Source organism: Garra rufa, chromosome 9 (genome assembly GCF_049309525.1).
Source record: "Garra rufa chromosome 9, GarRuf1.0, whole genome shotgun sequence".
In the NCBI taxonomy this organism is placed as follows: Eukaryota; Metazoa; Chordata; class Actinopteri; order Cypriniformes; family Cyprinidae; genus Garra; species Garra rufa.
The window spans coordinates 8,860,083-8,878,178 of NC_133369.1; the positions used below are offsets into that span (position 1 = coordinate 8,860,083).

The 18,096-nt window shown below is 37.9% G+C and overlaps 1 protein-coding gene across 2 annotated transcripts in view; it reads right to left on the reverse strand.

Moving 5' to 3' along the window:
• Nucleotides 1-235: 235 nt before the first annotated feature.
• otud7b (OTU deubiquitinase 7B) overlaps nt 236-18,096 on the reverse strand; it is a 42,041-nt gene continuing 24,180 nt past the window's right edge. Inside the window, exons 3-12 of one of the 2 annotated variants that reach the window (XM_073846992.1) lie at nt 17,202-17,372; nt 16,717-16,941; nt 16,184-16,285; nt 13,755-13,882; nt 11,775-11,881; nt 11,542-11,669; nt 10,308-10,457; nt 9,881-9,995; nt 7,776-7,854; nt 236-6,348 (exon numbers count right to left, since the gene is read on the reverse strand). In XM_073846992.1, coding sequence (XP_073703093.1) covers nt 4,897-6,348; nt 7,776-7,854; nt 9,881-9,995; nt 10,308-10,457; nt 11,542-11,669; nt 11,775-11,881; nt 13,755-13,882; nt 16,184-16,285; nt 16,717-16,941; nt 17,202-17,372 — 2,657 coding nt within the window. In that variant the 3' untranslated portion in view covers nt 236-4,896. Of the gene's footprint in view, nt 6,349-7,769; nt 7,855-9,880; nt 9,996-10,307; nt 10,458-11,541; nt 11,670-11,774; nt 11,882-13,754; nt 13,883-16,183; nt 16,286-16,716; nt 16,942-17,201; nt 17,373-18,096 lie in introns of both variants that reach the window. The other variant, XM_073846991.1, reaches the window with a different exon arrangement.

The following is an 18,096-nucleotide window of genomic DNA, read 5'->3' on the forward strand; positions in this document are numbered from 1 at the left end:
TATCTTATTCAGGTCAGTACTAAATAAACAACATGCATTTTGTATGATCCTCTTTTTTTAATAAAATAATTAACATTTTGCAGATTCTGCAAGGTGTATGTAAACTTTTGACTTCAACTGTATATGCAGCTGAAATCTCGTGTCACTGTAAAAATACAAGATGTTTGTTATTAAGAAGATTTCATAGTTAAATATAGAAAACGAGAGTGCAAAATAAAACTGATACAAACAAGTGTTTAAATACAATGAGAATTTTATTAAAACGGTGCAAAAAGAAAAGAAAAAATAAAATAAACCTAGCATAAAAATCAGATGTTCTTTCCACCTAGATTGCACTGTCACACAGCCTGGGGTCACCTCTCAAACAAGGAGAAAGGCAAAACGGCTGAAAACAAACACAAATCGCCCAATTAGCCAGAAGTAATGCACAAATATGATTAGATTAAATTGCATCTGCCAGTTTTGTACATGCAACAGTTTCAGTCTCATGCAAATTGGAGAATGCTGATGACTGTAGCTCTGTCACATCCATGAAAACATACCATATAAAAATAGTAAGCTACATCATAACAAAACAAGCCCACTGTATTAAATAAGAGAATTTAGTGTGTGAAAACTGATGGTGGTGGACGCCACCGCCATCATTAAAAAATGTACTCAAAATCGGATTACGCTTTAAAATAGAATCAAAATTAGGAATCTTCAAGAGGCCGTCTGTTTGACAACTAGCCACGTAAGAAAGAACATCCTAGTTTCAGAACTAAACATCCCAAACTTCTTGAAAAATCTTACTACAAATATATATTTTCAAATCATACCTTGTCAGATCACTGATGGAGAAATTAGTTCACAAGAAACACTCGAATTTAAGAGCCAGCACCGTACGCTCCTCAATACTGACTCCACCACCAACTCAGCTGACTTCGACTCAGGGTCCTACAGCATACATTCGTATCTTTAAAAAACACTGTAAAACTGCGTTTGATTTACAAAAATAACTTGAACGTATTTATACAACATTTTTTATTTCTTAATACAAAAATGTTTGCACTCTTATTGAAGTCCAACGCTCGGGGCGGCTGAATGAGCTTTCCATTCGTTAAATAACTGGATCCGTTAAACGCAAGCGACGACGGAGAGAATAGCTGTCAGTTCACTGACAATTTCCTCTTGTTTGTGCCTCAAAGCTGCAATAGGTTTGCAAAAGCACATTTTACCAGACGCACAAACACAAGCTCAAACGCTGAAATCCTTTTGCAACTTTTGCAGAATGGAAATCTGGGTAAAAGAGTTAACTGCTTGCAATTTATATTCAAATGTGCCTGACTGAACAAAAAAAGACTTTCTGAATTCAAAAGCAGCAGCAGCAGCATACTCTTTGTCCCTTTTTACACTATGAAAATGTCAGCCATGGGTGTCAAAAAGTAGATTTAGACATAAAGGTGATAGCAAAAAAAAAGAGACCTAAACAAGTGTGCCATCTATTGGTCATAAGAGTGAATAACATGTCTTTGGGTGAAAAATAAATCTAGCAAGTCTTCAGATTTTTGTTCTGCTGCGAAACTTCACTCTGTCAGAGATAATAATCAATTTAGTGCTTTAAAAGGTAACGCAACTGAGCTTCAAACGCATGGGAGATACCAAATGTAGAGGCATGTTAAAAATTTGTTAGGATACTAACCTAGCCTATAATTGTGCAAATCAGTAATGCAAATGTGAGAACATTGCGGCCTTGAGCTGACACAGTTATACAAATATTGTATATGCATATGACTGATTACAACTGTATTGAGCGTTTGAGAAGCGGAAAGGGCTTCGCTTGCGACTACAACACCGGCTCTACATCGACCACAGACGCAGCACACTAACACTTACCCACATCAAATGAACATGATCACAGCAGCAACATCCTCTTACAGTACTATAGAGCCCATTTCACATGAGCAATGAGAGGGTAAAGGGATAGTTTAGCCTGAAATAAAGCATCCGTCTTTATTTCCTCATCCGCATGTCGTTCTGAACCTGTATGACTTTCTTTCTGCTGTTTAGCAGAACGTCCAGACAGCTCTTTTACATATAATGAAGTTAAACAGGGATGTGCTCTGCTATGCAAAGTCAAGATGCTTAAAATATTTGAACGGAGCAAAATTAGTAACATGTAAATGACACGTAACAGACTGGTTTGACTCATCTAGACTCAGATTCAGAGAAAACTGAGTGCGCGTGTGCTACTTTTGCAGTTTTGCCCTCCAAAATCTCATTTACACATCCACATGGGCTTGATGCGCTCAGTTCATGCCGTTTGTCATCACTGGCGTCAAATCTTATTAGCAGGCGAGATGGAGCGGAAGACTTTCTGTGAATAATGATTTGCTCACATTAAGTGATTGTATGGCTACTTGAAATACATTGTGCAAGTTGCAGTTGAAGTCAAAAGTTAACATACACCTTGCAGAATCTGCAAAATGTTAATTATTTTACGGGATCATACAAAATGCTATTTTTTAGTTTGAACTGACCTGAAGATATTTACATATAGTCCAACAGAAAATAATAGTTGGATTTATAAAAATTACCCTGTTCAAAAGTTTACATACACTTGATTCTTGATACTGTGTTGTTAACTGAATGATCCACAGCTGTGCGTTTTGTTTTTTTGTTTATTGATAGTTAAACAGTTAAACTGGCCACTGTTCTTCAGAAAAATCCTTCAGGTGCCACACATTCTTTGGGTTTTCAGCGTTTTTGTGCATTTGAACCCTTTCCAACAATGACTGTATGATTTTAAGACAACTAAAGGGCTCATATGCAACTATTACAGAAGGTTCTAATACTCACTGATGCTTCAGAAGAAAAACAAAAACGATTCATTAAGAGCTGGGGGTGAAAACTTCTGGTGTTTGAATATCAGGGTAAATTTAACTTATTTTGTCTTCTGGGAAACATGTAGGTGTCTTCTGTAGCTTCAGAAGAGCAGTACTAAATAAAATATATATTTAGGCAAAAAAAGAAAAAAAAACTACACATCTTCATTCTGTTCAAAAGTTTTCACCCCTGGTCAAATGCATAGTTTTTCCTTCTGAAGCATCAGTGAGCGTTTGAACCTTCTGTAATAGTTGCATATGAGTCTCTCAGCTGTCCTCAGTGTGAAAAGATGGATCTCAAAATCATGCAGTCATTGTTGGAAAGAGTTCAAATACACAAAAATGCTGAAAAACCAAGAATTTGTGGGACCTGAAGGATTTTTCTGAAGAACAGCGGGCAAACAAGGAACACATGAATCACTAAAAAAAAAAAAAGGTAAAAAACATTCAGGTAACAACACAGTATTAAGAATCAAGTGTATGTAAACATTTGAACGGGGTCATTTTTATAAATTCAACTATTATTTTCTCTTGTGGACTATATGTAAACATCTTTTATGTGAAATATCTTCTTCAGGTCAGTACTAAATAAACATGCAATTTGTGTGATCCCTCTTATTTTGCTAAAATAATTAACATTAAACTTCACATTTACTTTCATTGTATGAAAAAGTACAACCTACTTTTGTATTTGCCAGTCATACAGGTTTGGATCGGCATGCAAGGCTGAATTTCTGGCTGAATTTTACAACTAGCTGGCTTTATTGGAGGCTGTTAACAGTGTAACTGGATTTTGAAAAAGTAAAATCTTGATGCACAGTGCATCGTATAATTGAGATACCGAGAGATCTGCTAGCATCCCTCTACGTCCACAAACATCGACAACACTATAATCAGCACTGCGAACCCAAAAATCAAACAAAAGCAGAAATTCAGTTCAACAATCCCCCTGACTAAGACTGAAAAGGCAACTAGGAAACAAGTGAGCTTGCACACAGCAGTGGCACCTACAGCCAAACCCTGACCTCCGCAGTCCACTTGAGTGGAACTGCAAGCTCTAACGCCAGACTAGAAGCACAGCAACATAACAGTCTATTCATTGTCACATCTGAAACCCACACAGCACAACCTCAGGACATTAGAAAAGTGCTTGATTTGGTGCAGCGACTGCTCTGGGGGGGGGAGGGGGGGGCGATCGATCATTAATATTTGGGGCAGTAACATTTGAAGGAGTCATTTCAGCCCCCGTTGACCTGCGAGTACCTAGAACTCTTATTACATAACACTTTTGCATGATGTACCATTTCTGATTTTCTTTGTTTGAGCTAATTTTAAAGGTTTTGCACTTTTAAGTGTTCTGGAAACACTTAGAACATAAACGACTGGGATTTTTTAATATGGACATGTGAAGACCCAAAGCAAAACCTTTGGCTATCAAGGTTCAGCTTAAAAGCAAGAAAGCACCATTTTAGCTAATTTAAGCCACTCGGGTATGGCTTCAAAAGGGTGCAAGTTAAAGTATTACAGCGTTGGGCCAATGCAGATAACACTCACTTGAAGTTAACAGTGTGTTTTTGCTTTACACTCGCAATATGGCATTGACTAGAGCGGAAATCCTACATGAAATGTCTATTATGTAGTATACAAACGCAGCTGATATAAATAAGCAGTTTCTGGTTGTGCTTAACGTGTATTTGGGGTATGCGGTGTGTAGCACGTTGTGCTCCAATGTCTATTGCCTGTGCTCTACATTCTCGTCACTAGGAGGAGACAAGGAGACAGGAAAGAGGATGACCACGTCAAGCAGATGTGGGCGGAGCTTAAAGCTCCTGCCTATGCGCCACAGCAAATGTAACACAACAGCAGTCCTATTCCCACAATGGCCAATCATTGTGGACGCCGAGTCTCTTTCTGGTTCAGAAAGGCCGAACGTATGTCTTAAAGCAAGATCCACACAAACAGGATATGATGTGGCTCACACGGCGGGCTCCAATGAGTCCTGTAGGAGAGAAACCGGACCGAACTTGTCCATTCAAAACCTGTGTATGGCCGGCTCCGTTTCCCGTCTCTTCAGCTCCTCTCGGTAGCAGTACGAGCAGTAATTTCCCGTTTCAGGGTGGCCGTAGTAATTGCAGGTAGGTGTTCGGCATTTGCTGGACTGCAGGGCGGCGAGGCCACCGGCACTGCCTAAAGAGTAATGCCTCACGGGCATTGGCCCGTTGCGACTGTCCAAAGTAAAACGTGAGTCCCGCAAGCCATTTGTGTAGCTTCCAACAGGTTCAGTTGGGTAGTCAATTGGGTCATGCTCTTGGGAAAAAGATGTCAGGCAGGGGCTGATGATACGGGATGGGCTGCCCAAGCTGGTGGAGGGTGGGTGGTACTGGGTATGGGGCGGGCCCTGTGCTAGAGGGCAGTGTCGGGGCAAGGTAGCATAGGATGGTAGGCCTGGATAAGACGACGGCGAACCTCCTGCCAGCTGCCGTCGTGTATCTAAATAACCATGCATATGAAGATGCTGCGGGAGGGGGGAAGGAGAATGATCAATGAAGGTGGGCCTGGGGATCGGGAGCACACCGGTGTACATCACCGGGGTGAAAGACGATGACTTCAAAGCGTTAAAAGTAGGAGGCGAGTTATCACTAACTTCCTCTTTGCTTTCAAAACTTCTGTAGCTCAACTCAGGCCCATCCTTTTTTAGTTGGGGCCCTGCAGTCGTTGCAAGTCCTCCTGCTGCTTTCCGTTCAGCTTCTCTTCTCTGCTCCTGTTCGGCATGGAAGCGCTCCTCTGCGTCAACCAAGTAGCGTTGGATCATTTCCTCCTGAAACGGCTGCCGGTTGCTTGTAGTGAGTTGCGCGGCGAAGATGTACTTCCTTTCGCCTTGCATAGCGGATCGGAGAATGCTAAGACTCACTTTCACATCTGAACTGTACTTAAAAGGATCACCTTCTGAGGAGTAGCCATTTTGTCGCTCGCTGGTTGAGGAGGGTGAGCCTTTCCCAGAGTCCTCAGAACCGGTTTGAATGGAGGGAGAGCTGTCCTTACTGCCCTTACGGCCTCTCAGAGAGCCTTTTTTCTTCTCTTGACCCTCCTGTTTGGATCCACTTCCACTTGCATTCTTTCCTGTCATTAGGCCTCCCACATTCTTCTTCAGCTTACTGCCTAGGCTTTTGCCAAAGCTACCCAGCTTGTTGGCAACGGTGTCTGCACGTTTCTTGTCCTTGTCCTTTTCTTTCTCTTTCTTCCCCTTCTCCTTTCCGATTGTGCCGGTTGTCCCTGCTGAACTGTTACTGGATGAGCTAGAGGAGCTGGACGATCCACCGCTTGTTTTGCCTGTTGTCCCGCTGGTTCCAGTAGTGCTGCTGTCGCCATTGCCGTTGGAACTGCTGCTGACGGACTCCTTGTCGGACTCTCCGGAGTCTGGCGGGGTGCGGGCGTCCTCTCCTGCAGATGCCGTAGGTGACTCCGGCTGGGCCAATGGGGCCTGCTGTGGATGCAAATATATTTTCATACATGCTAAATGATTTATCTGGAATGCAAATAAAGAGCACACCACAAAATCTGAATGCCAAGCTCAAAGGTGATTCTTCAATTAGAGAACATGTCCAAATGATTTTTAATTTATATGCACTACCAGTCAGAGTTTTTTGAACAGTAAGATTTTCAATGTTTTTTAAAAAAGACTTTTCTGCTCACCAAGCCGCATTTATTTGATCCAAAGTGCAGCAAAACCAGTAAAATTTGTAAATACTTTTACTATTTAAAATAGCCGTTTTATTTTTTAATATATATTTTAATATGTAATTTATTCCTGTGGTTTGAAGGCTGAATTTTCAGCATCATTACTCCAGTCACATGATCTTTCAGAAATCATTCTAATATTCTGATTTGCTCCTCAAAAAAAAAAAAAAAAAAAACATTATATTATGTTGGAAACAGCAGAGTAGATTTTTTTTTCAGGTTTCTTTAAATAGACAGTTCAGAAGAACAGCATTTATCTGAAATTTGAAATATTTTTTAACATTATAAATGTCTTTATCACCACTCTTAAAATTCAAAATTCAAACCACACATAAAAGTATTCATTTCTATAATTATAATAATAAAAAGTTACACTGACTGCAAGCTTTTGAATGGTACAGTGTATAATGTTACAAAACCTTTTTATTTTTTAGATAAATACTGATCCTTGGATCTTTCCATTTATTAAAGAATCCTGAAAAAAATTACTCTTTTAAATATATAATTGAAAATAATAATAAAATGTTTCTTGAGCAGCAAATCAGCATATTAGAATGATTTCTGAAGGATCACGTGACACTGAAGACTGGAGTAATGATGCTGAAAATTTAGCTTTGATCACAGTAATAAAATTACATTTTAAAATATATTCAAATAGAAAACAGTTATTTTAAATAGAGTAAATATTTCAGAATTTTACTGTTTTTGCTGTACATATGATTAAATAAATGCAGGCTTGGTGAGCAGAAGAGACTTCCTTAAAAAAACATAAAAATTCTTACTGTTCAAAAACTTTGGAGTGGTATTGTATAATATTTAAAAACAAGTAAAGTAAACCTTAAACATATAACCTATATATGACATTTACAAAAACATCAGGAAAAATAATTCAGATCCTGTTCAAATAAATTGGTATGTATGAAGTAACCAGAAAACATTATGCCAGTTTGGCAGTTTAATCAGAATCATAATTTATTTTAAGACTTTTACAGAGTAGCTTTAAAACATTTATTCCACCCTAGGGACATAAACCTTTTTAGTGTTAGAAATAAAAATGCTTTGGATGTTTTTTGTTGTCAAAGCAAATTTACCGAAGGTTTCTGGCTGATAGTTTACACTAAACTAGTTAAATTATTCGTAGCACATCAAACAAAGCAAGAAGCTCACCTGTACCTCACAGGGTAGAGGAAGCCAGGTGACAGTCATGTAGCAATGCAGCAGATGGAGCTTGGCCTCCAGAGATAAGGTTACACTGAAACCAAACAAGAGGCATGTCAGAGAGCTGATATATTTACTTATAAGTGGCACTTAAAATGCCTTTGACAAAAAATTTAAAAGGGAAATAATAATGAGCAAAAAAGTCACAAGAAAGAAACATTGAGGTATTTAATGAAATAAGTAAATTATTTTAAAACAAGATATCACATAGTTAAAAACTGAAAGCTGTGGGAATAACACAGATGCAACCCTGAGCTATTTGAGAGCTTCTCTGTGTTCCATTCATAGCAAGCATTTAGTGATAATCTGCATTAAAGAATGAGAGTTGCTAATCTTGAGTGTTGGCCAACAGCACACAGCCCCAGCAGGCTCCACAGGGCTAATGCCGTCATTACGGTCAGACATTACTAAACCCAGCTGTAAATAAGTCAGAGCTGAGTAATTTTGCACTGCATAGTCCAAATAACCTAAATACTTTGAAAACATTTTTCTGAGCAAATTTGGTATATGCACAACACACAGCAATTACAGGAATGTTCCAGGCTTAAAACAAGTGAAAATCTACAGATGGCATGTGTGACACGCGGTTGATTACCACTAGAAATAATTTTGACTCACCCCTCAGATTGTATAAACACGCAAAAATAAGCATGGGGAAATTACTGATATAATTTTAACAAAAAGATGAGTGGATTTCTGCTTTAAAACAAAATGTCTCGTTTCAGACTTAACATGCACGGTTATTACTGTAAACTATTTATGCTTGTTATTCTTTTGAGTCTGAATTATTGTCTGTGGTAACTGACAGCATCTCAAAAATGCTGTCCGTTGAACTTAACTAGTTGAAGTCAAAAGTTTACATACACCTTGCAGAACGCAAGTATGTAAAATGTACAAATTAACCCTTTCAAAAGTTTACATAAACACTTGATTCTTAATACTGTGCTGTTACCTGAATAATCCACAGAGCTGTGTTTTGTCTGTCCTGATCTGTTAAACTGCCTGTTGTTCTTCAGAAAAATCCTTCAGGTTCCTTCTTTGGTTTTTCAGCATTTTTGTGTATTTGAACCCTTTCCAACAATGACTGTATGATTTTGAGATCCATCTTTTTACACTGAGGACAAATGAGGGACTCATTTGCAACTATTACTGAAGGTTCAAACGCTCACTGATGCTCCAGAAGGAAAAACAATGCATTAAGAGCCAGGGGTGAATACTTTTGGAATTTGAAAATCAGGGTAAATGTTACTTATTTTGTCTTCTGGGGAACATACAAGTATCTTCTGTAGCTTCTGAAGGGCAGTAAATGAAAAATAAAAAGATATTTAGGCAAAATAAGAAAAACGTACACATCTCCATTCTACTCAAAAGTTTTCACCCCCGGCTCTTAATGCATTGTTTTTCATTATGAAGCATCAGCGAGTGTTTGAACCTTCTGCAATAGTGGCAGTTGAGTCCCTTAGTTGTCCTCAGTGTGAAAAGATGGATCTCAAATTCATACAGTCATTGTTGGAAAGGGTTCAAATGCACAAAAATGCTGAAAAACCAAAGAATTTGTGGGACCTGAAGGATTTTTCTGAAGAACAGCAGGCAGCTTAACTGTTCAGGTAACAATGCAGTATTAAGAATCAAGTGTATGTAAACTTTTGAACAGGGTAATTTTTATAAATTTAACTATCATTTTCTCTTGTGGACTAAATGAAAAAACAACATGCATTTTGTATGATATGTCTTATATCGCTAAAATAATTAACATTTTGCAGATTCTGCAAGGTGTATGTAAACTTTTGACTTCAACTGTATATACATGTGCATGGGCTTTTTTTTTAAATTCCAATAGATCGATTCATTGAACTAGGTGTCACACTTGTACAGAGGGTTGCACAATGGACAGTGGAGCAAAGAACGTGATGAGTGCTTCAAAAAGCTGGGACACTTTGAAGTTTATGTAAAGGACAAACAAAAAACTCTTAAAAATTACATTATACATTAGCAAACCGAATTAAATGTAACAAAGCAAATTATTTTAAACCTAGAACATGTGCATAATGAAATTCTACCTTGCTAGCATCACATTATCGTTGTCATCCTTGCCCCATTCCCAGTCTTCTCCAGGATCCACAGCAAAGTGCAAAGGCAGCATCTTATGATCCGAGTCCGTCAGTGGGATCACAACTGCGGAGGTTTTTACCAAACAAAAGGTAACAATTGGTCAGTACCATTCTGAATTACACTACTTCCCTGGTTATTTATAATTTGGTTTATTTACAAACACAATACAGTATTCAAATGAACTTTAAGACTACAGTCCCAAAGGCCTTTGAAGAAATAAGCTGGATTAAAGTGGATAAAGACTTTCTGGAAACGATAAAATATTGCAGATTTTGTTCTGTCTTGCTTTTAAAACTGGTTTATCAGGCAAGAACAGCACATTGCGTGAGCCATAAAAAAGGCAAACAGATTTGCTACATATAAACCACTCCTCACCTTGTTCTTTGGAACTGTCTTTCTGCTCCATTGAGACCAGGGCAGAGAAATGGGCCTGGTCATATGCCAGAACTAGAGGGGAGCGGTGGCACTTGTTGGCTGGTACTTCCAGGGGCAGGTAAATCCCTCCAAATGGGATTGGTGCAAAAGCTAAACAACAGATAAAAACGATAAGCTTTGCTTATAAAATAGTACGACAAATGGAAAATGCATTATTTAAAGGGGACATAGTCAACACTTTCATATTCATAGTCATGCTAATGTTCTCATAGTCACATTATAACCATGAAGATTACGACCAAGCCGTTTTTGCAACTTAGCTTCAATAGATAAGAAAGGCAGTTTTGAGTTGTGAATGTTAAAGCATTTTAAAATGCATCAAACTCCCCTAATTTAGAGAAGTTCACTTTCAGAACAAAAATTTAAGGATAATGTACTCACCCCCTTGTCATCCAAGATGTTCAGGTCTTTCTTCAGTTGTAAAGAAATTATGTTTTTTGAGAAAAAAAATTCTCCATATATTGGACTTCTATGGTGCCCCGAGTTTGAACTTCCAAAATGTAGTTTAAATGCAGTTCTTATCTAGCGAAACGATCGGGTTTTTTTTTTTGTTGTTTTTTTTCAATTGATATACTTTTTAATCTCAAACGCTCGTCTTGTCTTGCTGTGCCTGAACTCTGTTTTTTCCGGTTCAAGACAGGGTGGAAAAAATCTTTTCTTCCTCAACTTCAAAAATCATCCTACATTGCTGCAGTAGTACAGACCCAGTGTTAACAAAAAAGGTAAAACAGCGAGGAAGGGTGATTTTGAAGTTGAGGGAAAAAATGAGATGGGAGTTTTGACATACACTAACTGTCTTGAACCGGAAAAAACAAAGTTCAGGCAGAGCAAGACAAGACGAGAATTTGAGGCTGAAAAGTATGTAAATTGTCATTTTTACAAATTAAAAAAAAAAAAAACCTGATCGTTTCGCTAGATAAGACCCTTTGTTCGTCGACTGGGATTGTTTACAACCGCATTTAAACTGCATTTTGGATTTTTAAACTCGGGGGCACCATAGACATGCACTATATAGAGAAAGATCCTGAAATGTTTTCCTCACAAAACAATTTCTTTACAACTACAGAAAGAAAAATCTTGGATGACAAGGGAGTGAGTACATTATCTGTACATTTTTGTTCCGGAAGTGAACTTCTCCTTTAAGAAATGGAATGAATATTCTGTCCTTATTTACCTTCTCCCCCAGAGTCCCGCAGCATGGTGTCAGCCACCACCACTATCGGCCTGCGGAGTACGTGAGCAAGAACGAACACATGAAACTCCTCCAGGCTCTCATACACCGGCTCCTCCTGTGACTCGGCACTGCAGGACACAAAACACACTCACAGCATGAGCAAAACACTCCAGAAAACCTCTGTTTACAGCTTTCACTGCAGAAAATAAAATCAGATTGCAAAATCAACACACCCGTTGCTGCCGTTGGTGCTGTAGTGTATCCTGGGTTCACTAGATGCCAGTTTTAACAACTCATTCCACTCTTTCTGCCACTCTTCCTCTGTGTAAACCAGTCCCGACTGCACATAGATTCACACACATAAACAATATGCTAAAACCAAGTTCAAATTTGAGAAGATTTTCTAGTTTTCATAATTAAAAACTACTGTTCAAAGGTTAGGGGTTGGTAATATATATACAGTACAGACCAAAAGTTTGGACACACCTTCTCATTCAAAGAGTTTTCTTTATTTTCATGACTATGAAAATTGTAGATTCACACTGAAGGCAAACTATGAATTAACACATGTGGAATAATATTTAATTCTATACACAACATTTAATTCTATATATACTATATATACACTTCTGCACAACACAACTGATGGTCCCAACCCCATTTATAAGGCAAGAAATCCCACTTATTAAACCTGACAGGGCACACCTGTGAAGTGAAAACCATTTCAGGTGACTACCTCTTGAAGCTCATCAAGAGAATGCCAAAAAGTGTGCAAAGCAGCAATCAAAGCAAACGGTGGCTACTTTGAAGAACCTAGAATATGACATATTTTCAGTTGTTTCACACTTTTTTGTTATGTATATAATTCCACATGTGTTAATTCATAGTTTTGATGCCTTCAGTGTGAATCTACAATTTTCATAGTCATGAAAATAAAGAAAACTATGGTTCAAAGGTCTGTACTGTATGTATATATTTTTTTCCCTTCATTTATCAGATAAAAAAAAGTTTAATTTATTTGATCAAAAATAGCTGAACTTTTTAGCATAATTACTACAGCTGCTCAAGAAACATTTCTTTTTAATATCAAATATAAAATCAGCTGTGCTGCTTAATATTTTTGTGGAAATTCATCTTTGATTAATAGGAAGTTTAAAAAAAACAGTATATTTAAAATAGAAATGTGTCCCTGGACCACAAAACCAGTCTTAAGTCGCTGGGGTATATTTGTAGCAATAGCCAAAAATACATTGCATGGGTCAAAATTTTTGATTTTTCTTTTATGCCAAAAATCATTAAGAAATTAAGTAAAGTTCATGTTCCATGAAGATTTTTTGTAAAATTCCTACTGTAAACATATCAAAATGTAATTTTTGATTTGTAATATGCATTGTTAAGAACCTAATTTGTACAACTTTAAAGGTGATTTTCTCAGTCTTTTTGATTTTTTTGCATCCTCAGATTTCTGATTTCAAATAGATGTATCTCAGTCAAATATTGTCCTATCCTAACAAACCATACATCAATAGAAAGCTTATTTATTGAGCTTTCATATGATGTATACATCTCAGTTTTGTCAAATTTAACCTTATGACTGGTTTTGTGGTCCAGGGTCACAAATGTCTTTGCTCTCATTTTTTATTTCTTAAATAAAAGTATTTATTTCTTAAGAATGTAATGTCGTAATATACATTGTAGTGCATTATATCTTTACATAAGTCATTATTTAAATAAATAAATAAAAAGTAAAAATAAATAAATAAAAATTCTATTTCTTTCACTGATTTTATGCTCTCATTTTCCCTTAATATCTTCCTGACCTAGTTTTTAATTGTTTGAATGATGACTGAAACTTGTATAACTAAAGTTAAAATGCATTATAATATTTGCAGACTTGTTTGTCATGTGTTTTAATGTATTATAGTTTCTAAAAGGTGTAACAAAGAACAGATAAGTATTATAAGGTATTAGAACTGTTGTTAAAATTATTCATTAGGTCATACAATGCATCATAAGGCTCATTATTAAGCATAGGCATAATTAATGCATTAAACCTACTTTTATAATGCATTATGTATAAAGGCCTTAAGTAAAGTGTTACCAGTCTTTTCAATAGTAGTGTATGTTTTACTTGAAGCCTGATAGTAAATTGATTAGCGTTATCTGTTGCTATCTGTTTGTACAAATTGAACCAACAGATAAAGTGCTCTAACCTCTTTGTTCTGCATGGTTTGTTGCCATCTCCACCTTCGCTTCAAAGCCTCCCTCTCCTGCCCATGATCCATCAGTGCATAGAGAGACTTCCGCAGCATCAGGTCTCGATCATGAAAGCCCCACATACCTGCATAACAGAATTACTGAATTAATATCTTAAGATTACATCTGGCAGTGGTTTCTAGGCAAGTATGCAGTCCTTGCAGTGTTGCTTTGGACGTAATAGTTACATAATTACGCTACAAATGTAATACGGTAAAAAAAATCTTCTGTATAGAACTCCATAAGCATCTATTTTCAATAACACATTAATTCCCGGGAAGAATAAATGTTTTTTTTTGCCTATAAACTCAAAGCTATATGGGACGGCAACAAACTCTCAGAAAGCTCACAATGTGTGACCCTGGACCACAAAACCAGTCTTAAGTAGCACAGGTATATTTGTAGCAATAGCCAACAAAACATTGTATGGGTCAAAATGATTGATTTTTCTTTTATGCCAAAAATCATTAGGATATAAAGTAAAGATCATGTTCCATGAAGATAATTGCAAAATTTTCTCACCATAAATATCAAAACTTAATTTTTTGATTAGTAATATGCATTGCTAAGAACTTCATTTTGACAACTTTACAGCGGATTTTCTCAATATTTAGATTTTTTTGCATCCTCAGATTCAACCCTTAAAATAAATATTTAAAATACATATACCCTTATGACTGACTTTGTGGTCAAGGGTCACATATACAGTAGGACTGCACGATTAATCGCATGATGTTGTGAGGCGCGTTTAGTCATTGACATCTCACAAAAGAGAGTACACCCCTCACATTTCAGCAACCATTGTATATCTTCTCAAGGGACAATACTATAGAAATGAAACTTGGATATATTTTAGAGTAGTCAGTGTGCAACTTGTATAGCAGTATAGATTTACTGTCCTCTGAAAATAATTCAACATACAGCCATTATTGTTAAAATTGGCAACAAAAGTGAGTGATAACAGCAGTATGTTTTTTTTTTAACCATGCAAAGCCACATGTCCTATTCATCATGTTTATGTTTTTGTCTGCTTGACAGGACCATACAAAGTTGTGTATCTTGCATTGGAGCAGTAAAATTAGGCGCTTTACAATTCTCTCATACTGACCACTGGATGTTCAACACGGCACCTAGTGACAAAGAACTCTCTTGAGGATTTGAGAATTAGAATTGTTGCTCTCCACAAAGATGGCCAAGGCTATTAGAGGTTCAGTAACACCCTGAAACGGAGTTACACTACAGTGGTCAGGGTCATACAGACGTTTTCCAAGAAGGGTTCCATTCGGAACAGGCATTGCAAGGGTCGATTAACGAAGTGCGTCAGTACTGCCAGCATTGCTTTAAAGGTTGCAGAAGTAGAAGGTCAGCTTGTTAGTGCTCAGACCATACACTGCAACAAGTCGGTTTGCATAGGCATCATCCCAGAAGGAAGCCTCTTCTGTAGCTGGCTCACAAGAAAGCCTGCAAACAGTTTGCTGAAGATAACCTGTCCAAGAGCATGAATTACTGGAACCATGTCCTGTGGTCTGATGAGACTAAGATAAACTTGTTTGGCTCAGATGGTGTCCAGCATGTGTAGTGATGCCCTGGTGAGGAGTACCAAGAAAACTGTGTCTTGCCTACAGTCAAGCATGCTGGTGGTAGCATCATGGTCTGGGGCTGCATGAGTGCTGCTGGTTCTGGGGAGCTGCAGTTCATTGAGGGAAACATGGATTCCATTATGTACTGTACATTCTGAAGCAGAACATGATGCCTTCCCTCCAGAAACTAGGCCGAACGGCAGTTTTCCAACTTGTTAACGATCCCAAACACACCACCAAGATGACAACTGCCTTGCTGAGGAAGCTGAAGCTGAAGGTGAAGGTGAAGGGGTGGCCAAGTATGTCTCCATACCTGAACCCTATTAAGCACCTGTGGGGCATCCTCAAATGTAAGGTGGAGAAGCACCATGTGTCTAACGTCCAGCAGCTCTGTGACGTCATTATAGAGGAGTGGAAGAGGATCCCAGCAACAACCTGTGCAGCTCTGGTCAATTCCATGCCAAGGATGATTAAGGCAGTGCCAGATAACAATGGTGCTAACATAATATATTGACATTTTGGGTGTATTCACTTTTGTTGCCAGCTATTTTGACAATAATGGCTGTATGTTGAGTAAATTTCAGGGGACAATAAATCTATACTACTATACAAGCTGCACATTGACTACTCTAAAATATATCTAATGTTCATTTCTATAGTATTGTCCCTTGAGAAGATACTAAAATGGTTGCTGAAATGTGAGGGGTGTATTCACTTTTGTGTCATACTGTATATAAAAACTCAAATGTTCTGTGCTGATCACTGGCTAACAAAAAACAAAAAAAAACAACTGTTTAAGCACTTACCCAGTGAGGCAGCGTGTAACAGACAGTTCCCATCACCACTTGTAGCCAGGGGTAATAAACTCTGAGAGGCAGTCCCCAAACGAGTCCACCAGTTCAACCGTCCTGTTAAAAAAAAAAAGAAAAAAAAAGCAAAGGTTATGACAATTATCTCTCAAATCTGTGGCTAAAAACATTAAAGTAGTCCTACAGTGGACCAAATGAAATATCTTCTTAAGTAAACTTTATTCATAATTAGTTCAACCCCTAAATTTAATTTAGAAATAACTATTTTTATTCATTATTTGTATGTGCTATGTATGTTTAAGCTAAGAGTATCACACTAATGGCACACTCCTGTGTGCGTCACATGAGAAGCACTATATGCTGCCTATGTAAGGCATTTCAAATCAGTCACTTATGAAGTGACATTTTAGTCAGGATGCTTATGTAGAAATCCAGCTAACTGAAATGTTGTGTTTAAAATATCTGACTCATAATATCAAAATATTTGGTTTAGCTGTTGGAGGAGAGATACTTGAAACAAAATGACTAACCAGCATGCTCCAACGCCACCATCATGGACTGCTCAATGAGATCTCTCTCGATGAAGCCGCGGAAGTCGTCTCGGTAGACGGTGAGGTCAGGCAACTGGAAGGTGCAGAGCGGAGTATCCAGAAGCTGCTCGTTGCTGCCGCCCGTACTGGACACGTGTGAGCGGGCCAGAGACACAATGGTGGAGCTGGCGTGAGAGATTCCCCTCGACAATCGCTTCTCCGTGGCTGCTGCCATGATACATGTTCAGATTACTGCGTATACTGGAGAATATGGAACTAGATACTAGTAACTTATTATCTGGTCGACCTATTCTTATCAGCCCTCCACTCCCTTCAATTCGAGAACAACGTTAGTCAGGTGAGAGTGAGCAAGGCTTTGAAATGACATCATATGCAACTAAGAGTAAATCATTTACATAAATTAAATAACACACTTGAGAATTAAGGTCAGGTCAAGCGGACAGGTGTTCTAGTGCTTTTTGTACCTTGCACAACATCATCTTGGCGATGCAAGAGAGGCCGCCCCGTTCGCGCTAACTCCTTCTCAATAGAGGGGTAGTCTCTCTCCTCAGCAAAGGTGCATGAGAGGTTCCCAGCGTGCACTTGTCTCAGCTGTTCAAAGTCACTCAGCGCAGCCGAGAGGTCCCAGTTCTTTCCTGTGAGGAGAAGCGTGCAAGAAAATAAAGAGTTCATAGTTCCACTGCACCTCTGCTTAGGAGTTTAAATATTAACCCAACATTGCAGCAAAAGTCAATGACAGATTCCGCTGCAGTCGATCGTGCAAATACTGGTCAGTACCGACTCTCAAGCATGCATACTGCAGGAATATACATATTTTGACTCATTCTCTTATCTGCAGTGTTGCTAGGCAACATGTGCAGGGTTTGTTAAGGCTTTACTGCACGTTCATATACAGTTGAAGTCAAAAGTTTACATCCTCCTCGCAGAATCTGCAAAATATATGATCAAAATAAGAGGGATCATACAAAATGCATGTTATTTTTATTTAGTACTGACCTGATTAAGATATTTCACATACAAGATGTTTACATCTTGATTCTTTATACTGTGTTGTCACCTGAATGATCCACAGCTGTTTTTTGTTTAGTGATAGTTGTTCATGAGTTTACAAATTCTTTGATTTTTCAGCATTTTTGTGTATTTGAACCCTTTTTAACAATGACTGTATGATTTTGAGATCCATCTTTTCACACGGAGGACAACAGAGGGACTCATATGCAACTATTACAGAAGATTCAAATGCTCACTGATGCTTCAGAAGGAAAAACAATGCATTTCAATGGGGGTAAAAACTTTTGAACAGAATAAAGGTGTATACATTTTTCTTATTTTGCCTAAATATCATATTTTTCCTATTTA